The sequence below is a fragment of the Chelonoidis abingdonii genome, chromosome 1, assembly GCF_003597395.2.
Source record: "Chelonoidis abingdonii isolate Lonesome George chromosome 1, CheloAbing_2.0, whole genome shotgun sequence".
Lineage (NCBI taxonomy): Eukaryota > Metazoa > Chordata > Testudines > Testudinidae > Chelonoidis > Chelonoidis abingdonii.
The window spans coordinates 92067763-92090236 of NC_133769.1; the positions used below are offsets into that span (position 1 = coordinate 92067763).

A 22474-nucleotide genomic window follows, 5' to 3' on the forward strand; every position below is an offset into this window, starting at 1 on the left:
GTAATCCAAAACTGTTCCTCCAGGGTTGTCAATGGAAAGGTTTTTGATGCTGGAGGTGTTCCCACTATACTTTCAGTCAAGTGGATGTGGTGTAGTAGTGAAGTCAAAAAGTAGTATGTGTGATTAGTAGTGTTAAATAATGGGGTAGGGGAACATCTGGAGAGAGAATGGAGTAACGGGATGCAGAGTGATTGAGTGAGATTGCATATGATGCTGAGGCAGAAGTGAAAGAGTCCTTGTTCTTAGCTTTTACTTTAAGCTATTTCCCAACTGATAACCACTTATCTTCCACCTTCTCTTTCCTCTCTAAGGCAATGTGGTAACTGCTGTCAGTAAGACAATATGGTCCCACTGGTAAATATTGTATTAAGAAATCCCATAGTATCTGTGATTAAGATTTCAGTGGTCCAGTTATTCAATATTCATTTCTTTTCAAAACCTAGTAGAATGAGAATATACATTTGTATGTTGTTGTGCAATTTTTTTCAACTCAGTTCTTCACTAACTGGCGCACATTTCTATCCTGATATTTGAAAATATATCATCCACAATGGTACATATTCTTTTTCAATTGAAGTCAACCTTGTGACACTGCAGTATTGAATGATGTAAAATATGGTGTCTATGCATTACATTTCTTGAATATGTTGGGTATGATTTTACATTGAAAAGACATGGTGAAATATCCTTCATATTATAAATGTATTTCCAGAAATGATGGTTTGTTAACAAAATGTTCAGTGTTTTGGATATCTTTCTTTTGTCTCATGCTATAATGCTGATGACACTTTACCCTATACTTTACCACACTTACTGGAGAAATGATTCAGTGTTTGGTGATCTTTACAGGTGGACATATCTTTTTGAAGTTGTATTTTCATAAATTCATCAGGGAACGATAGATAGATAGAACAGACAAGCCCAGGATTAAATTCACCTCTGTATAACATATGTAATCAGATCAGAACTGACATTGCCTAATGCTGTGGTGGTGTTGGACCTCTGATCAAAAAAGATACAATTAGAGCTAACTTCTCTCCCGACAGTCTCTCCCCGCAAACCCCAGGGTTCATAAATCTATACATGCAAGCTCAGAACTGGGATAGCTGACAAAATCTATAACTTATTTATCTAGGCCATTAAAATAATTTTGTATCTCCTAACTTTTTTGTCATATGTAAAATGTTTTATATCAGACGTCCTTTATCAGTAGGTACATTGTAAAAGGCAATAATGGGCTAGTGGTGGAGATAGTGGTTAGATTATTTTTAGCCTTTTCAGCATAACATGCTAAGAGCTGATGTTGCCTTATGGCAAGGAATTTGACAAGCCCTAAGAAAAATCGTGAGTTGTCCTTATCATATACTGACCTTGTTTAATGTAAAGCACATCTTTCAAGGCAATGAGAATTGTGTGGTTCTCCATAAGGTCCATTTTTTTCATTTTGTACTCAGGGATATAATTAAGTATTTCAGCTTTCTGCTTTCTCTCCAGTTATAATCTGTCCATTTAAGAAACCTCAAGAGCTTCTATAGAATCATCAGTATTGTCTTTTGCAGACTCTTTCAGTTCTACTAAAACATTTTTCCATCTTTAGGTAATCTAAGTAGGTATACATGGGGGAAAGATAGCTCAGTGGTTTGAGTATTGGTATGTTAAACCCAAGGTTGTGAGTTCAATCCCTGAGGGGGCCACTTAGGGATCTGGGGCAAAAATCAATACTTGGTCTTGCTAGTGAAGGCAGGGGGCTGGACTCAATGACTTTTCAAGGTCCCTTCCAGTTCTAGGAGATAGATATATCTCCAATTATTATTTTTTTTATATATAAACCCAGGATAATCCACTCCTACTCTTGCTGGATAAAGAGGGTTGAAGAAATGCCTAGCTCATCAAGTTGTGTTATGTGGGGGGCCGGGGAGGGGAGAGAATGGGTTTGTTTGTTTGTTGGTTTGTTTTTGCCCACTGGACTATAACTTTTTCTCCTCTTGGTCAGCCTGAAAGTATAACAAAGATTAATCCACAACATTGTCTATTAAGTTTGATTTCTTTTGGTCCCTTGTTGCATCCTATACTTAGTTTACAATAGAAAGAGTTACACAATCTAGCAGTTTTAGCATTTAGGGGAGGGTGACATTTCAGGGTTCAATCCAGATGAGTGGGGGGCTCTGTCACCCCTGCCCTGTAACCTGGTGTGCCCTGCAATGCTTTGCTGCTGTAGCCTCCAATCTAGACTGCTCACAAAGAAGCACCAGAATGCAGGTCATTCCCAGGTGTTTGTGTAACTCAGAGGTGAAAGTAAGCCGATACGGTCCGATATGGCGTACCGGCAAGAGCCAGTACGCTGTGCCGGACTGCACCAGCTTCCACAGCAGGAATTTAAAGGGCTCTGGGCTCCCCGCAGCAGCGGCGAGCCCAGAGCCCTTTAAATCCCTCCTGCGGCTCGGCAGCTGGGCTGGGGCCGGGATTTAAAGGGCTCAGAGTTCTCCGCCACAGCGGGGATCTCAGAGCCTTTTAACTCCAGTCCGCGGCTCGGCAGCCGGGCTGGGGCCGGGATTTAAAGGGCTCAGGGCTCCCTGCAGCGATGGGAGCTCTGGGCCCTTTAAATCGATGCCCGAGCTCATCTGTCAGGCTGGGGCCGGGATTTAAAGGGCCCAGAGCTCCACGGCGGCTGAGCCCTGGGCCTTTTAATTTACCCCTGAACCCCAGGGGCTCCCAGCCACCTCTGCAGCTAGGAGCCCCCAGTTGATTTAAAGGCCCTTGGGCTCCCAGCCACAGCCAATGCCCCAAGGCCTTTAAATCTCGAGAGGCCCCGCCTCTTCCGGATGAGGCCATGCCCCCTCAGGACTCCAGCAGTACTAGTAAGTCCTGTAAATTACATTAACCCCTGGTGTAACTGCAGCCTGCCGGTCACACCCTTGGCTCTCCACCAACCTTGGTTATACCGCAGGGTGAGCCCAACATATCCCCAATTCCAGACTTCCCCCAGAAATGTATGTTTTGTACTACCCAGCCCTCTTTTGGGCAGCCCAACTCTATTAAGTCTATTATTCCTTTAAGGGGATTGTGATAAATAAAGTCGGGGGTAGCTCCCTTTGATGGACACCCAGCCAGCCAGTTAGCTGTAAAATCCCCTCTTGGTAGCTGTTCTCTGCATGCATTACTTTTAAAGGGTTAAAAGTCCACCAGGTAGAGAAAAGGAAGTTGGCATCTGATCAAAAGAGCCAATGGGAAGGTAGAACTTTTTAAAATTGGGAAAGAAACTTTCCCTTTGTTGTTTTCCGGAGAAGGAGATGTGGAGCAGCAATGCTAGAAGCAGGAATGCTGTGTAAGGCTTAAACCACATAGAAAAATTCATCTTCCATACCTAGAAAAAAATTATTGGACAAGGCATATTTAGGAAGATGTTATTAGGTTTATTTCTGTTTATTTTTTAAGTCTTGTGGACTCCTCTGTGCTAACCCCAGCTGCTTTTGTTTGCTTGTAACCTTTAAGTTAACTCCCAAGAAAGCTATTTCGAGTGCTTAATTTTTAGAATTGCTCTTTTAAAATCTAGCAAAAGCCTAAGTTCCAGATGTATTTTCTTCCTTTTTGTTTTAAATAAAATCTATCTTTTTTAAGAACAGGATTGTATTTTTGGTGTCTTAAGAGGTTTGTGCATATGCTGTTTGATTAGCTGGTGGCAACAGCTAATTTCCTTTGTTTTCTTTCTCAGTTCTTCCCCAAAGAGAAGTGAAAGGGCTTGAGGGTACCCCACAGCAAGGAATTCCCAAGTGCTCCTTCCTGGGTCCAAGGTGTTTTGGGTTTTTTTGCATTTGGGGTGTTGGCAGCATTTATCAAGCCAAGGTCAGAGAAAAACTGTAACCTTGGAAGTTTAATAGGAGCCTGGAGTGGCCAGTGTTAATTTTTAGAATCATTGCGGGTCCCCACCTTCTTCACTTGGAGTGACAGCATGAGGATTCAGCCTTGACATGCTCCATATCTGGTTCTGCAGAGGCTACCCTCACAGAACCAATATGGTAAGTTTCAATTGCTTGGGGAGGTTCTGAGTTGAGGTCAGCAGAACTAACATGAGTATTGTTTGTTTGCTTCCTCCTAGCACAGGGCATTTATTCCTCAGGTGATCAGTTGAATTACACTGATAGCACCTTTTGGGCTCTACTTTTACAGGAGACTTGGGATGAGGGTTAGAGGAATGTTTTTGGGTAAGAGAATGTTTAGGCTCCCAACCCCCTTCTCTCTTCCCATGGGCAAAATGGGATCCTCCCTTCCCACCAGTTTTAAAGCCCTCCTTCTGTGGCCTGCCCTCAATAGATGCCTGATTCTGTTCCTGTTATCTCAAATGGAGTTACTCAGACACTTCAATTTAAATACACTCGATCAGATACAGCAATCTTATTAGCTGCAAAGAGAGAGATTTTAAGTGATTGCAAATAATAAGGCATAAAAGTCAGAAATAGTTACAAGAAAAATAAAGATAAAATACTTTCTAGTGGCTAACTTAACAAACTATATTAGATTTAAGCAAAATTTCTCACCATATGCTTCCAGCAAGATTACTGACTAACCTCTTCAGGTTAGGACCCCTCCCCCAGAGTCAACGGCTGTTTTCTGTGTCTTCTCAGGTTAAGGGAATGCGATGGGCAGGGAGAGAGAGGGGTGATATCTTGGGGTGTTTGCCCCTCCTTTTATAGTTTTTAGTCCCTCTTTGAAAAATATTTCCATCTGAGAACCAGGAGACAAAGAGTCTGTGTGGAAGGATGTTCCCTGCTGGGGTTTTTTTTCACCTGTTCGAGCTTCCTTTGTTTTCCCTTCCTGCTTGATGACTCTGTTTACTGCTTAAATGCAGATTAAGGGAAGCACATATTCCTTTGTTTAAGACAGGTTTAGTGTTAATAACATCGTACAGGGGACTCTTACAACTTCACATACAGTGTTCACATATTTTATCAGGATATTACTGATCAGCAAGCTATGAGTTTTCAAATGATACCTCACAAGGGATACTTTGAACAAAGATTATTACTATAGCATGTAGAGTGTGAATGCAAGGGTGTATTCTGTCATGGGGAGGAATTTTTTTTAAGCAGGGACCTTCTTAATAGAATTAAACTGAATTTTTCTTCAGACAGTTGAAGCCTATTATTACCATTTCATTTTGCTTTAGAATCATTTCGCTGATATCCTGAGTGCTCACAAAAACTCTGCAATTTACTTCTGCAGATTTTTGAGAGTTCCTCTCCAGATTTGTATCAATCAAGTTTACAGATTCCTGCAGTGCATCAAAATGTTTGTGCACCATTAGTAGTCTGTATGTCACAGCTGCTTGTAAATCTACTGTGGTAGTCTTTTTAAATGAGCATGTCCTGCTATTCACATAGGGTGGAATTCAGAAGTACTTAGGTGCCTAACTCCCACTGAAATCAATGGGATCTAGGTGCCTAAAAACCTTTGTGAATCCCATGCATAGTGGAGAGGGAAGATGGCTAGCTACCAACTGAAGAAGACCGAAAGAGTCTTTGGGTAGATTTGGAACATAGCGAGTTAAACAATTTAAAAATAACTGTCAAAAGACAGCTCCTCAAAATATCTCCAAGTCCAGCAATCCCAGGGCAAAAGTCATATAAACAAAGTCCTGAGTCAAAAGAAAAGTAGAACAGGAACAGACACGTGGGTCAACCCATCCTCACAGAGTTTTTGTACAGACACAGTTGTTAGCTATGTAGCTGGGAAGCATTCTCCACAGCCATGGTTCCTCCCATCTAGAGATAGCTCCACCCAGGGACATACTGGCGCTGCTTCCAGCAACTCCCATTGGCCCAGAGCAGCGATCCGCGGCCAGTGGGAGCCGCGATCGACTGGACCTGCAGACGGGGCAGGTAAACGCACCAGCCTGGCCCAGCCTGCCAGGAGGGGCTTCCCCTACAGAAGCGGCAACTCCTGTTTGAGAAACCTTGCTCTACAGTAGACTCAGGTATGGAGATCTTAGTCACACTTCGGGCAAATGGCCTGGCCTAACTTTTTGCTCAAATCAGCTCCCTCAAGCTTTGTCTACACTAGGGGAAATTTTCAAACATCTGTCCTTGTTGCTAACAACATAGTCAGTTCCACTGGTGTTAGCAATGTTCAGAGTTTGTCAGCTGTTGATAGTATTTAAGTATTGTATCAATTAGACCTGCACTCAGCAGGATTAGATGACACATTGCTTATATACTGGCAAAAGCCAGCAGCCTGTCTATGCAATGGTTTCCAGTGTTTCTAACATCACTGGAGTTGAACTGGTGAAAAGTTGTACAAAGATGAAGTTTAACTTTATGTCCCAGTTTCATAACAGGATTTCACACTCTCAGTAAATTATTTTACAAAGTAGTGCTGTGGCTGAGTTTCTTCGTTTCAAAGTTACTCTATTAATAACTACCTGTTTCTTTTCTTGGGCAATTTTTAAAAATCATCCTATTTGTATCCTTGTCCAAATAATAAGACTACTTCCTTTGACTTGTAGGAAAACTGTAGAGAAAATGCTTTACTAAAACTGTGTGCACTGTATTCCCCTGGCTCTCCAAACCTGTAATATTATTGAAAATATTTATCATGATCTAGGCCTTAAAAAAGACATTATCCATTATTTCTTAAATTTCTTTAATCCATCTCCCTGTTATATTAATGAAATATTTTGCCTGGAACTAAGGCATATTGGCAGGACAGTAATTACCTAGATTGCTGTGTATGCATATTTTAGAGATTTTGGCACTAATTTATCCTTCCTCCAATTTTAGGACATTGCCTCTTTGGATTTTACTGCAGGTTTGCAGAACAGTAATCAATACAATATGAGTGCTTGGTTTCTTGGTTTTTTTTCGGTAGTTCACTCTACAATGCTTACTAATTATTTTGCATTGTTGATGTAATAACATAACACTTGGAAGCCAAGAATTTTGTACTTCCTGTGCTACTTAATTCTAAGAAACTATATTAAGTCTGATTGTACAGATGGAAGATCATTAATGCAAACAGACCAACTTAGAGAGAGGAGAAAATGCAGTAGCCTTTCTCTTCTACTTATAATGGTCTCAGCAGGAGCAATTCTGTCTTTCTGTCATTATCTAGGCCTAGAGTGCCTATCACTGTGATAACTCAGATCCATTCATATCAGTTTATTTAGACCTGTTCTACATACAAAGTTTAACAGCATAGTCATTTGGGGGGTGACTATTTTTTTTTTAACCAACATTGTTAAAAGTTCTAGTGTGGTTGCAGTTATAACCCATATAACTCTACTTCTACTAGTATATCTTATGCAGTTTGGGGGAAATAGAATAAGCTATAATGGTGTAGGCACTTGTATCCCATAGAGCAGTGTTTATATTAGAGGGTATAGCCTGTTCAACTCTTCCCGTATAACTGTACCAGCAAAATACTCCTAGTGTAGAAAAGATTGTTACTAAATAATTGAGGGTATCATGCAAGTTGTGGAAACTTCTTGATACAATTTTCAAACATTTTTCTAAGTTTTACATTCAAGGATAAAATAATCTGATCATTCTAAGCCAGTTCTATTTTCCATTAAAAAAAAGAAAAAGAAAACAAATTTAATGTTTGTGACAAGTTAGTAGGTTGATGGCCAGAGCCAGTGCAAGGAAGTTTCACGCCCTAGGCAAAACTTCCACCTTGCGCCCGCCCCCCAGCCCTGTGGCAGCTCTGCCCTGAGGCACACCCCCATGGCAGCTCCCCCCTCCCTACCTTGAGGCGCCCCCGCGGCAACTGCCGCCCCCAGGAGCCATGTGGCACCTCCCTACTCCAGCTCACCTCTGCTCCAGAAGCCCTGCTGTTGCACCCGTCACTGGGCTTGTGCCATGTGCACTAAGCAGAGCTGCAGAGCTCTGCCCAGCTGCCGGCGCTACCACTGGCAATGAGAAGAATTGCATGGGATGGAGCAGCTGCTGCGCTGGGAGGGAGAGGGAGTCTGAACTGCGGGCAGGTAGCCCAGGGGTTCCCCTGGGTCAGTACATCACCGGCAGCTCGAACCCCTGGGCTGGCTGCCGCTGGCGGCACACTGACCCAGGGAACCTCTGAGCTGGCTGCCAGCAGTGGCGCGCTAACCCAGGGGAACCCCTGGGCTGCCTGCTGGTGGCTCAGACTCCCTCTCCCTCCCAGCGCAGCAGCCGCTGAAAGGCTTTAAAAAAAATTTGGGGCACTGCTTTTTGGCACCCCCAAATCTTGGCGCCCTAGGCAACCGCCTAGTTGGCCTAAATGGTAGCACCGGCCCTGTTGATGGCACTGGAGACTGAAGCCCATTATTTGTGCTACACAGAATCAATGACAGTGTCTGTGCTGGCCTGTTTTGGAGGCTGGAACTGGAAGCATTTAGATTTAAGTGTAAGAGAGGATTAAAAGGACTTGTCAGAGCTGTTTTTCTATAGAAAATTGGGTTTTCAACTAGACAAAAATTTTAGTGAAAGTGTCTGCTTGCCACTAAAATTTTTGAGATTTATGAAAAAACAATTTGTCCCAAAATTTTGAGTTTTCAACCAAAAAACATGGGTTGTTTTTTGCTTGTGTGGGATTTTGTTGTTTTGTTATTTTTAAATGAAAAATCCATTTTTCTTCTCCTGACCAGCTGTCCTAATTAAGTCTCCTTGGCCATTCAGTTTGGGCCCTTCTGAAGACTGCCAACAATGGCACTAAGAGAAATCCTGTTTTTACTCTCCTCTAAGGATTGGATTGTGAGTACCACTGACCACCAGACAGTTATCATCTGGTGACAAATTTTAGTCACTAGTGCCCCGGCTCTGATCCAAACAAGTGATTATAGGCTCCCTATCTTTTTCCTGTTCCCATGAGTTTCATTGTCCAGGTTTGTATTTGTTGATCATCTTCCCATCACTTTCCAGCCGACTGTTCCTGTTGATAAATATGGTTTTGATGTGTCAGAGAAGAGTACTGTTGCATTATTTTTTGTGTCAATAATGTGAAAAATTGACTTTACTTGCTGCTTACTTTTTAACGAGGAAAGCCCTAGTTGTCAGTGGGAAGAGTACGGAAGTTCTTTCTGGGTGTTTTTTTTTTTTAATATTTTGTTTCTAGTTGTAATGTGCTTTTTCAAGCTGTAGCATGCAGGAGACTTGGTTTTTGGATTGGAGTGATTTGAGTACCTCATGTTTTTCATGCTGATAAAGATAATTTATTTTATATCAAGTAATAAAGGAAAAGGGCTAAACTTACCCTGCTTTACCATGGCTTTCACTGGCATGGTTGAGGCACACAGCTCCTAGAGGTATAAAGTCCACCGTGAAAAGCAGCTGCCAACTTCCCCTGTATACTGGGGAGCTCATGAAGCGTTAGCACAGCCTGAAAATTGGGTGGGACTGACTGACGGGGGCTGTGTGACCAGTGCAGCCGGGCAGTCCATTGATTCAAGGCATCCTGCTCCTGTCTGGAGCTCCTGTAATGTCCCAGTGGGAAGAAAAGTTGTCCTCTCTAGGCAGCAGAAATCTTAGGGAGGAGGCAGTGAAAACACCCATCTCATCTTCCTGGAGTGCAGAAGGCCTTGCTGAGGCAGGGTGGTACAATTGCCACCACTTTGCAACTGTAAAAGTGAATCAAGCCCAATACGTTTATTCATGAAAAATGCAAATATAGGTGTTGTTAAACATCTCTTTCCAAGGGCCATATGGCCAAACTCTCGGGAGGGCTGGAGTGAGCTATTGCTTCCTCCCAAGGGCAGAAATTCCCTCTTTATATAGCTTTCTAAATAGTTGTATATGTGGAGGGGAGGAATGGCAGGGCAGTCTCTGGCTGCTCTGCTGTGCTCTTTCTTAGCACTCTGTACTGAACTGGGCAACAGGAGACTCAACTCAGTTTTCAAATGTGGGCCACCATGAATGGCACATTAATCCTGCATTTGGGTGCACATTTCAGAATTTAGGCATATAAATGCTCATTCTACATGTCAAAATGTCAATTTGAGCATCGGGATGCAAGACTGCGATATCCTATTAAGGTCCCCAGATTTGGAAACTGATCCCAGTAAACTTGGCCCGACCACTGAAAAGGAAAGATTTGATTGTGGAAAAGGTTTGGGGAAGAAAAATGTATTTGTGGTACAGGCCTCCACAGTATTAGTAATCAGAAAGATGTGACCTGTAGGTTGATACTGAATATTATCATCAATAAATGCTTTGGATTTTTCAAAAAGATCGGAGATCTAAATTGACAGCAACTCACCATTATCTGTTGCTTCTTTGCAACTGTGCAAACGTGGTACTAAGTATATATACCACCTACTCACTAATTATATCCTGGAGAAGAAAGCCATAGATGAAGCACAGAAAAAGCACTTAGAAGTAGAGAGATACAGTATTTAATTACTAATCTAAAGAAGAGAAGATTAACAGAAGCTATCCATTGAAATATTTTTGTAGCTAAGATGATTCACTGGATATTTTCTGTCAGGTATTTTATTGGGATCTATTTTCTCACTTCAGTGTAGAAGAAAGCTGCATTTTGTTTTTTTATTTCCTGGTCCAGTTTTGTTTTGCATCCACTTTTCTTTTTTTCTTTTAGAATTTCTAATGTTTTTCCTCATGAATTTTAACTATCCATAACTACTGTAAGAATGTGGCCTTTATATGAATAGTTTCCCACTCATCCTCTTCCTCAGAAGAAGCCTGAAACCCTCCAAATGTGTTTTGTTTAGATTTTCTACAGATAAATCACATTGCAGGGTATCAGTGAAACAAACCACATCTGATAAAGGAAACATTTTATTTCTCTTGACTACTTACAGATTTATGAGGCTCCTGTGTGAGAGGAAATGTTTAACATCTGAGAGATCAAATTCAGATCATTGCGGAATATCCATCCACCCATATCATTACCCTCATCCTCAGCAGTGAACAGGCCCCCGTTAACTCCAGACATGTTTCCTGGTTATATGTTGGTGGGTTTTGATAGTTAATAGAGAGCTGCTGTGGCTGTCACAAATTACATCATAAGTAATTCTGTGGGAATTTCACAGTTTTTTAAAAAGTATGTGAACAACTAACATTGTGGGTACATGGACAGCTAGCAGCATTCGTCTTCATTACCTCTTTATGCCCTGTCTTGTCCCCCAGTAACCACACAGTCCCACAGACCCCTTACATTTCCCATGTCCTCTCTATACAGAGCCTCTCTTTCCCTCCTGGCCACCAGCAGAGCTGAATTCCTCCCCTCATCCCTCTCTGTGCACCACTATACATTGTTCTGTTAGGGTGATAGTCACTCTGACTCTGATATCCCATGGTGGGGTGAAAAGGATACAGGGATTGCAAGGATTGGGGCAGAAGGGAGGTCTCCTCATTCTCTACAGTCTGTGGAATTTTCCCAGGTTGGAGAATGCAGATAGCCCAAGATCATGCTGATAAAACCACGTTATCGTGTATTCTTTTTCTTTCTTGAAAACTTATACACATACACACATGGTAATATCTGCTGCAGTATAACAGACCTGGAAAAGAATTCCTGGGTTGAGAGGTCCTTGTGTCCTGTAGAGGGGAGAAGTAATCAGACCCTTTGTATGCTATTGTGGCAGGATCAGATCCAAGCCTCAATCTCAGTCTGTTTCTCTCAGGCTAGCAGGAGCTAGGAGTGCATGTGAAGCAAAGTGCTCAAACCTGAGGCTCAGATGAGTATTTTGCATTGCTTCCTGCCCATCCCCTGTCATGGATATACTTTTCTGGAGGAAGACAGCTCATTGGAAGGAAATCATCAGAGCAATGTCAAGGATGAAGTTTTATATGTGCACGTGTGCATTTGTGGAAAGAAGAAATCCTTGCAATTCTGAAACATATCTGTGGGTGGTGGAAATTGATCAGTGTTAAAGGTTCTTTGTTGTTTGGTCCTCACTTGGCTTGGTGGCTGTTCTGTTTTTCTATTACAGTCATCTTTAACGAACAGCGATATCATCTTTGTGAAGTTGCACGCCCCGTGGGAGGTCCTGGGCAGATATGCAGAAGTAATGAATGTAAGAATGCCTTTCAGGTAGGTGTAGTTACATTTTGTGCTCAGGCTTTACTGTAAAGAGAGTGTAAAACTAAAACTGAAATGCACCAAGAAAAGCTATTCTATGAAATACCTCACATCTTTAGAAAATATAAATGGAGTGACAGAGATACCATATTCATTGATATTTCTTGTTAATTTGCCTGCAATTTTAGTACAATAGCAATTTTAAATTAAGGTGACTTATAGCAGCGCAGCTATTTTCAAGGGGTATTCTGTCCTTAGGCCCTTTAACCCCTTCACTGCCGGAGCCCCCTGCATACTCGTGCGCTGCTGTTTTTTAAATGGACATGTCCTTGAAATCAATAGGCAGTCGAGACGATCCAGGTATGTACGGCAGCACAGAAGGTGCATGTCTGTTGGACGTATCTGGCATGTTCGGCACCTGTAAATTGTCTGTCTGTATAGTGTGTAGTTGGGGAAATACAGAACATAAATAAGCATTCTATCTAATAGAAGACTGGAATTCAGATGGAAGATTTTCTTTTGAAACATAGAGTTTCTCTTTGAAGGAGTAGAAATGGTATTCTGTGCTACTGACAGGCAAATCAATTCCAAATGGTCATTCAGACCCACTTGTCCCTCTTGTCAAATATGATTTGTGTGATGAGTTTCAATCCTGATATTTAAAAAAAATCACTTTTATTCTACTTGTTATAAAAACTTTGTTAAAATAGTGTACAGTGTTTGGCTTCAATGGACCAAACCCAAAGCTTCAGAGGTTCTGGTTCTCCTTTCACTTCACTGAGATTACATCAGTATAGCTCCACTGATTTAATGGGTTTATCTGATTTACTCTGATATGCACAAGAGGAGAAGAAAGGCCAGAGTCACAAATGGCGATTGAGCCCAAAGTAAACCCCCTCAGAGAACTTCGGTGGATATTCTTCTCCCCATTTTAAGATGAAAATGTGCCTTTTGTGTACTACATCCTGTTGTGTTGTCATAGTCTTAGTGATTAGGAAAATGAAAGATGACTTAAGGACAGGTTTTCAGGCTCAGTCTGCATTTAGTAGGATTTTCATTTTAAGACAAACCTCAGAATTCTTTAGCCTTGTTCAACTTTTCCTTCTGTGTGTTTTTAACATTAAAAAGGAAAAACAATGTAAATTGTACCATTGACTGCAAGGGTATTTAAAGTACGCTACAATATTAAGACAATGGGCCAAGTTCACCCAATGTAACTCCACTGATTTCATTGGCATAAAAGTGGGATGAATTTGGCCCAATAAACTATAATAGCTCTTGTTTGTCAGGTGGGAGCATGATCCAGCAAAAAGTAAAATTTTGGGTAGAAAACCTGGGCCTTCCTGGTCTAGCTTGCTTACCAGAAGTCACCATTTTCAATAGACAGCAGTTTCAACATGTGTTTAGCTTATATTTATAAACTAAAAATGAAATTCAGTGGTTCTTTGATGTGCTACCTGTTCATGGCTTCATTCTTTGCACAGCCATTGCGAAGTATTGTGCCAGTAATCTATAATATGAAGTCACTGCAATGTTAAAGCAAAAATGTGTATTAGACAAAGTTTTTGCTTAAAAGTTTTATGCCCAATATTTTAACAGTAACTTAACTGTTTAGATTGTAAAACAAAGGCCAACATTTATCTGCCTTGGTTTTTGTTTTCGGTGCCTAATCTGAGATACCTATGCCCTGATTTTCAGAGATTCTGAGCACTTGCAGTTCCTCATAACTTAAGTCTCAGCACTTCTGTAAACCAGGCCTTTTGTGTCTCAAGCAGGGGAGCCAACATTAGTAGACCCTTCTGAAAATTTGGGCCAGACTAGGCAGCATTTTCGAAAGCACTCAGCATTGGCCTAACTGTGCTCCCACTGAATTCAGTGGGAGAATTAACATTGACTTCACTAGGGGCAGGCCCATGGATGGGAGTGGGTTGTGTGCAAAGAGGGCAATTTCCCAGGGGCCTGGGTGATTTAATAGGGCCTAGCGGCCCCCAGCGGCCGCCAGCAGTGCAGCGGGGCTAAGGCAGGATTCCTGCCCACCCTCACACTGCACCACTCCCAGAAGCAGCTGGCATGTCCCAGCAGCCCCTAGAGAGAGGGTCTCTGTGTGCTGCCCCTGCCCCGAGCACCAACTCCGCAGCTCCCATTGCCTGGGAACTGTGGTCAATGGAAGCTGCAGGAGTGGTGCCTGTGGGCAGCAGCGCGCGGAGACCCTCTGGGCCCCCCACTAAGAGGGGTGTGCCAGTTGCTTTTGGGAGCCACCCAAAGTAAACACCAACCCTCTGGCTCCCTCCTGCACTCCAACCCCCTGCCCCAGCGTAGAGCCTGCACCCAAACTCCGTCCCAGTGCCCGCACCCCCTCCCATACCCAAACTCTCTCCCAGAGCCCGAACCTCCTCCCGCACCCAAACTCCCTCCCAGACCCCACACCTCCTCCTGTACCCAAACTCCTTCCCAGAGTCCAAACCCCCACCTCCTCCCTCACCCCAACCCCATGCCCCAGTGAGCAGGAGGCGGGGCCTCAGAGAAGGAGTGGGAATGGGCATGGACTCGGGGAAGGGGCTGGGCAGGGGACAGGGCAAGGGTCTTTGGGTTTGCACGATTGGACAGTTGGCAACCCTACTGGGTGGGCAAGGGGAAGCCCTGGCTGTGCCAGAAGAGCACACCCAGCAGCGAAGCCGGCAGCGAACTGGGCATGGCTTCTGTGTGCATGAGGGCCCATTGACTGTTCTGCCCTAGGGCCTGGAACTACTATCAGTGGGCCTGAGTAGGGGTAGTGTTAAGTCAACATGGAGTGCTTTTGAAAATCTACTCCACAGTCTGGGCTTTAATGATCTGCAAAATATCTTACATTATTTAAATTCTAAATGCTGAAAGTAAATGAAATTGATAACTAATTTTCATACCTCTATCGTTTAAAGCAGCAATACAGCTTTTATTTTCAAAACCTGCCAAACATAATTGCTTCTAAGGCACTAATGGATATTACTATGCTATTTTAAAATATGTCCTGATATGCAGAATGAGCTCTGTGGTGTGAACCCTTCATTTTCCAGAACTGATATAGATCAGCATTAAATGATGGAACATTTCAGAATACATAGAAACTGCCTTGGGCTAACAATGACTTCCAGTGGATGACAAAATCAAACTAAGGAGCAGGAGACTGGAGTTCAATGAGCCATCCAAATCTTGCCGTAAGGAAGATTAAGACACCCCACGTCTGAACTGCCCTCAAATTTTTGAAATATTTTAAGATGCTGAAGGCAATGGGCCAAATTCTGGCATGCACTGTGCACAGGAGCATACCAAGAGAACAACGACCAGCAGCAGGAGAATGGGGTGGAACCTGGACACCCCATTCTGGCTCCCACCGGAGCTGATAGGGATGTTGCTCTGTGACAAAAGCCAGGAAGGGGTAACCTGGGGTTGGGTCATAGGAGTGAGGGGGTGTGGTCAGAATGCTTATACTTGTACACTCCTGACTCCTCACTGACCCTTATGCATGCATCCCTCCTCCACCCCTGCCCATGCACACAGCTTATTCCGTTTACAATAGGAATTAGCTATGCCTCATATGAGGGGTGGGAGAAGTGGGCTGCACATGGGGCATGTGCCAAGCACATATTAATTTTGCTTGTGCAGTCTATATGTTCATCTGTTTGTAAGGGAGGTTATTTCCCATTGAGCCAGCATTTGTCCTGATAAATACTGCATATGTGGTGTTATAGTTTAGTGTCAGGCTTTGGTTTCCACTTTCCTGGCTTTTTAAACATTCCCCCATTTAAACAACATGTAAGTTATCCAGTGCTATATTTAATGATTCAATAATTGATGTTAAAAGCATACAGTTTAATTTATTCACATTTGTATTTGCCTTGTAAAGAGCAGACATCCATTTGCTGAATCCTTTGAAACCAAAATGCCTCTGAATCCTTGTCCTCCAGGCATTATAAACAGCAGAAAGAAAAAAGTAATGACAAAAACAATTACTTTCCTGCAATTCAAACAGTGCCAGAATTTTTCTTGCGCTCCTGTGACAGTTCTGTTAATCTCTCTTTTTAGTCTCTTCCTCCACCTCTTACAGGCTTCTATCTTCAATTTCCTTCCTTGCTAGTTCATACTGTAACTGACGATGGGTTTTCTTCTCGACTGGCTTCATTTTTGCTGTTCTTCCAGGAGAAAAATCTATTACCTGCACCGCCGGCACAAGTTCATGAACAGGTTGGTAAATCACTGAAGCTGGTGTATTTCTTTGGCAGATCAGACTTCATAGTCAAACTCTTGGGATGGTTCAAGTTGTAAGGAGAGTTATTGATGTACGTTCAAGCCTACCATTCCTGCAAACACAGTGGTTGCACTTTCAAGGTTTCTACCATTTGAGAGAGAGATTATCAGTTTTACCAGTTTTTCCCATTTTAACTATAGGGAATCTCAAACTGGTAGAATCTTTTAAAATGGAAGAAACTTTTTCAGTGCAACAATTGCAGCTATTTCTCCTCTCATGTAGCTTAGTAAGGAATTTTGGGAGGCTAACAATATCATTAGAATCTGTTATTTATTATTCACTTTCAGCAATACGCCCTTCCTCTCTGGTGCTAATGTCAGTGTTATTTATTTATTGTGCTGTCAGTTGCATACTGCTTTACAGTAACAGACAATGAACCAAATTAATCTCTGATGTAACTCCATTGAAATCAATTCAGTAACATGAGAGATGAATGTTTCCCAAGATCTCTGCCTTAAAGCGCTTCTGCCAAGTTGCCAAATGCCTTACAGGCATGTTTGATGCATGCTTTGTATCTAACTGGTAAAATAATCAGAGGTTTTCAGTCTTCACAATTTTTACCCTTTTTATTTGACTCAAGCATTTTCTTGGCCAACTAAGCAAAAAGGTCTCAAAAAATACTAGAGAAATGTACCAGCTTGGCAAGGATCGGTCTGTATATAGGTATTTAGTGGTTGCATGATGGTGGAATTTTCAGAAGTGCTCAGCACTGGTCATACTCTTCACTCCTGGAAGTCAACAGTGAAACTCCCATTGATTTTGTAGTGGTATGGCTGCTTATTGCCTCTTGAGCACCCCCTCATGGACAGAGGTCACTCTACAGCACCCTGCCTCTGTTGCTGGCCCATCTATTCAGGGGCCCTTTAAGAAGTCAGAGTTCACAAAGTAGTTCAAAGAATCCCCAGAAGGGACCCCAGGGAGCTGCCCGGTGCACACTGTCATCCCCTCCCTCCAGGCCCCTAAATCCTGTTCAGTGTCTGTCACTCAGTAGTCCAACACAAACCCTTTCAGAACAAAATACAAACTGACTCAGTCTTCATCCCTGTTTCAGATGAGCACAGACCCTTCCTCGCTGAGGCTCAGTCTCTCCCCTCCTTCTTGGGCAGGGTCCCTCCCAGGTCTCCCAATTTAGAGAGCTTCCTCCTGCTTCTTGCAATCTCAGTGACTCTTTCAACTCCACCCCCTATCCCCCGCAGCTTCCTGAGATCACCGGATTCCACCCAAGCTTTGTAATCAGGGCTGACTTAGCCCTGGGCTCTCCAGAACATAGGCAAACCAACTTGTTACAGACTTCCATGGGAGCAGAGGTAGGCAACACTGGGCACTTTTGAAAACTCCTGCTCGAAAGTGATAGGTGCTTCACACTGCAGATTTGATAGAAGGTGGATATTTTATAGGTAAAGATAATTTACTGTAGATTGACAAGTTTATTTGGAATTTATTAAAAATTCAATCTTTTTACTTTATTATGATATTAAATCCCATTATTTTCTGCTGATGGTATGGTGGTATCAACATTATAGTAAACACATTGTTTCATTGGTAGATGATCTCTCCATGGAATACAAACCTTTTCCTTTGTGGACAGATGCTATAAATATGAGTCCTTCTAAAGCTTGTTACTTCCCCATCTCCCAAATAAGTGCTGTAGGGTTTGGTAACTTTAGAATCTCAGAAGGTCAACAATTTTTCTAAAGCAATGTCAAGTATTAGTGGAGTTTTATGAGCCCGGGATAAATTCAGCCACAAAGTGCTATCAAAGTCTTCATTCCCTGACACCTACACTGTAGAAAATGGGCAGATATTGCATACCTGAAGCAACATATTGTTTTTGGCTAGACGGAAAGAGTTAGTGTTTCATGACCACTTGCACTAAATATAAAAACATTCCTGCTCTACAACTGATGCAGTGCTTGAATGGAGTCACTACTGAGTCTCTCTCCTGCTACCCCAGTCTTCAGAACTGAGTGGCACTGAGTTGATTTGGATTGTAATTAAAGGCACGTGGTTGATTTAACCAAAATAATGGCACACATGGAAGGAGCATGCATAGGCTCGTGTGTGTGTGTGTGTGTGTATTCATATTCAATTTTGTGTTTTCATTTGCTTGTTTAATGAGTCAGCGTGCCATTTGAGCCCAGTATAATGAGTGATCTGGTCTTTTTATAGTGTTTAAGTTCCTGGATGATGAAAATACCTGGCTAAATCTAGATCTCATATTATTTCAGCCCTATAAATAGTTCCTTGGGACAAAAATACCAGCCAAACAAAAAATCCTGGAGAAAAGCAAGCACAAATGTCAAGGTGTTCAGATTTATTTCCAGTTCTGCACAATGCTAATATACAACTCCAGTATGAGGCAGTGGGGGCAGGTTCAGTTAAAAGGAGAAATGACTTGAACGTTTGTCCATTTCTTGAGCTAAACCCAAAGCTTTTTTGAAGTTTGGGCAATTTTGATAAAGGACGTGTTTCAGGGTGCACTCTAGTGCAGGCCACCCTGCAGGATGACACAACAGTCACCCTGCCCTCAGTTTCCTCCTCAGACGAATGCAGATGAGCTCAGGATTTTAAATAATGTTCTCCTTCTTATTATCTGTTTTATTACCACAACATGAAATAAACTTTAGAGCTGATTTTAAAACATGGAATTTCTGTACCACAAGAAATTCCAATATTTTTGTCCATTTGTTTTCATTCAGAATTGAAATTTTAAAGTGTTGATATTTCTTGGAACAAAAAGTTCCAAAATTTTTGATTTGGAAACTCTGAATTTTCTTTTTTATTGAGTTTGTTGACATCATTAACATCATGGGAGTCCCATGTGGCACACCATTGTGGCCAGCCACAGGGAGAAACTGCAGTGCATCATGAGAAATATAGCCCTATAGGGGAGAACGAGAGCATGAAGGATCTGGAACTACAACTTCCCATGAAGCACTCTGGCAGCTCAGCGAAACACTGAGATTAATGTTGACCCGAAATGAAACATTTTGATTTTCTTAATGGAACATTTTGCCAAAATCAGGCTTTGCCTTCAGAAAATTTTGATTTTGACAAAACTCGCAAAACCCAATGAGAAAGTGTTTTGTTTGAATTTTTTTGACAAGCTCAAAGAAACATAAAGTATCTGTGACTCTGCTAGATTTAAACCATTCTTCTCCTAGTCAGCTGAATTCTCTACAGCCCTCCTTCCAGCCACTGCATCACTTACATCCTCGGTGCAGGATTCTCCACAGCCCTCCTTTTAGATGCTGCCCTCACAATCCTTATCCCTTACCTATAGGGTTCTGTCAAGGTTCCTTCCCCACCCTGAACTTTAGGGTACAGATGTGGGGACCTGCATGGACACTTCTAAGCTTAATTACCAGCTTAGATCTGGTATCGCTGCCACCACCCCAAGCACTACTTTTCTTCCTTGGGTAGTCTTGAGAGACTTCACCAATTTCCTGGTGAACACAGATCCAAACCCCTTGGATCTTCAAAACAAGGAGAATTAACCATCCTCCCTCCTTTCTCCCACCAACTCCTGGTGGACTCCAGATCCAACTCCCTTGGATCTTAAAACAAGGAAAAAAATCAATCAGGTATTAAGAAAAGGGCTTTTAATTAAAGAAAAAAAAAGATTAAAGAAAAAACCTCTGTGAGAGATTAGCAGACAGCTACTTGTCACAGACCAACAAATTCAACCACACAGAAGGAGTTGCCCTGGCAGTAACTTCAATACAACACAAGATACCCCAAATTTGATAATTCCCTTAATGGTACCAAGACAAATTACGAAGAAAATAAACATAAACCTATTTATCCCTTTGTAAAACTTACTACTCTGATAAGAGGCTGGTTCCTTGATCTTTTTCACTCTGGCTGAAACTGAAACTCTAAACAAAGGAAAACTTCCCTTCTTCCATTTGAAACATCTTGTTCCCTCATTGGTTCCTCTGGTCAGGTGTCAGCTAGGCTAGGTGAACTTCTTAACCCTTTACAGGTAAAAGAGGCATTAAACCTTAACTATCTGTTTATGAAATGGATAGACTATCCTGCCGCTCACATCACTGAAGCTACACTTCTGGTTTTAGTGCAGCTAGTGCAGGTATATCTACTTACACTGGAATTTACACTTTCCAGCTCTAATCTAAACATACCGTTGTCAAAGAAAATTGGTACCCCCCGGCGTTTCCCCACGGGTTTGGGCCTGTAGCAAAGGCCTGTAACAAAGCTATGAAACTTAAGAGCTTCAGCTTGGCTGGCTTTTCTGTACAAAGGGCATTGGGGGGCAGAGTGGTGCGGTCAGGGGCCCATGTAAGAGGGACTGGAATTGGATAAAGGGGAACCAGGAGATAGGACAGAAATGCTTTTGGGACTACAGAAAGGGTGTTAGAACAGTCAAACCGCAAACTTAGCTAGGGATAACAATAACAGGAAAAACCGTATATGGAAAACTAATTATTAAGCTTGCTCTTGATTAACGTTGTATTCCAAACAAGGCAATTGAAAATGTATCGAGCGCGTTACGTGCTTGTGGTTTTAGCCTTTATAAGCTTGGTAAAATTTGTGGAGAGCAGAGCAGTTTGCCTCTTGCGTGGGGCCATGCTGACTCTCCCTGCATATATGCCTGTATGAAATAAAGGAGCCTCAGGCTGTCTGATCCAAAATCAAGCCTGTAGTCAATTTTCCACAACACTGTTAAACAGTGGAAAACTGCACATTTAAAATGATACATACAGTTAAACCAGTTTTTAGAGGTAGAGAGGTAAGATATGCAATGGATACACTCCAGCTGAGACTAGCTGCTAGCATGAGCATTGGAAGCTTCTTTTTGACATATCTGTCATTGGCGGGGAAATGGATTTTGCACATTTCTAATGTCTAGGCTTCTTCACCAGGAATCACTGTTCACTATGGCTTGAGCTTCCAATGTGGGAACATGCAAGAGTTGAAGTCTGCTTAGGCCCTGATTAAGCAAGGACTTAAGCAAGTGATTAACTTTAAGTATGTACTTAAGTGCTTTACTGAACGGAGCCCTAAGTGGATAGCATTTGGAAAACAGAGAAGCACACACAGCTACCTACACAGAAAGAATTCATTCTCACTAGTTATGTGTGGCTTACTGTGCCTTTTAGAGCAATATAAACCATAATGAAAAAAAAAGGCGGGGAAAAATCACATAAGAAAAATCAACTGATGTCCCTCTCCTGAGCAAATTTCTCAAAAACACTGCAGGACTTACAGGTGACCATCTAAAAGTGCAGCTACTTAGTTCAGCTAGCATTTCACAGTTCAGATTCTTTCCCAAATTTATCCCAACCTTGCCTGTGACTCTCTATTTCCGGTCCCCTCAAAACTCCCTCTTGGCCAAAACAGATACCTATTACCCCAACCTCCTGGAAGAGGAAAATGGGCTGTCTGGTCTCCTTCCCACCAAAGGAATGGTCTTTGGGTAAGGAGTATGGAGAATGACAGGAGGTGTGCACATCTGTGTTGGGATCCCCTCACTGGGGTCCTGTCACAGTGTGAGCTGTGCGGGTAAGGGCATAAGCAATCAAGCTGTGGCCTGTACCTGAGTTATGTGACCAAGGATCACAAGACAACAACTTGAAGATGGGACCTCCTATAAGATGTTCATACAGTGAGGGAGACCTGCAGGGTGTACAGGAAGTTTCTCCTGATACAGAGCAAGGATGGTGGCAGGTTAAGGGAGCTTGCCAGGATTCTGGCACAGCTCCTAGAAGGAAGGCTGTGGGATACCCTACACCAGGGCAGAACGACTGAAACCCCTTGGGGGGCTGCAGAGAACCTGTCATAAACAGATAGTTAAGGGTTAATGCCTCTTTTACCTGTAAAGGGTTAAGAAGTTCACCTAGCCTAGCTGACACCTGACCAGAGGAACCAATGAGGGAACAAGATGTTTCAAACAGAAGGAGGGAAGTTTTCCTTTGTTTAGAATTTCAGTTTCAGCCAGAGTGAAAAAGATCAAGGAACCAGCCTCTTATCAGAGTAGTAGGTTTTAGAAAGGAATAAATAGGTTTATGTTATTTTTTGTAACTTGTCTTGGTACCATTAAGGAATTATCAAAATTGAGTATTTGGGTATTTTTTTGTTAACTAAATTTGTGCCCAGGGGAACATCCTCTGTGTTTTGAATCTGTTGTCTGTGAGAGTAGCTGTATGCTAATCTCTCCAGAGG

General features: G+C 42.3%; 1 protein-coding gene across 2 annotated transcripts in view; it reads left to right on the top strand.

The window, feature by feature from the left end:
* The window catches only part of ANO4 (anoctamin 4), a 322747-nt gene that overhangs the window by 196279 nt on the left and 103994 nt on the right, over positions 1 to 22474 (top strand). For both annotated transcript variants that reach the window (XM_075067279.1, XM_032788584.2), the window contains 2 exons: positions 11918 to 12018; positions 16183 to 16227. In XM_075067279.1, coding sequence (XP_074923380.1) covers positions 11918 to 12018; positions 16183 to 16227 — 146 coding nt within the window. The remainder of the gene's footprint in view (positions 1 to 11917; positions 12019 to 16182; positions 16228 to 22474) is intronic.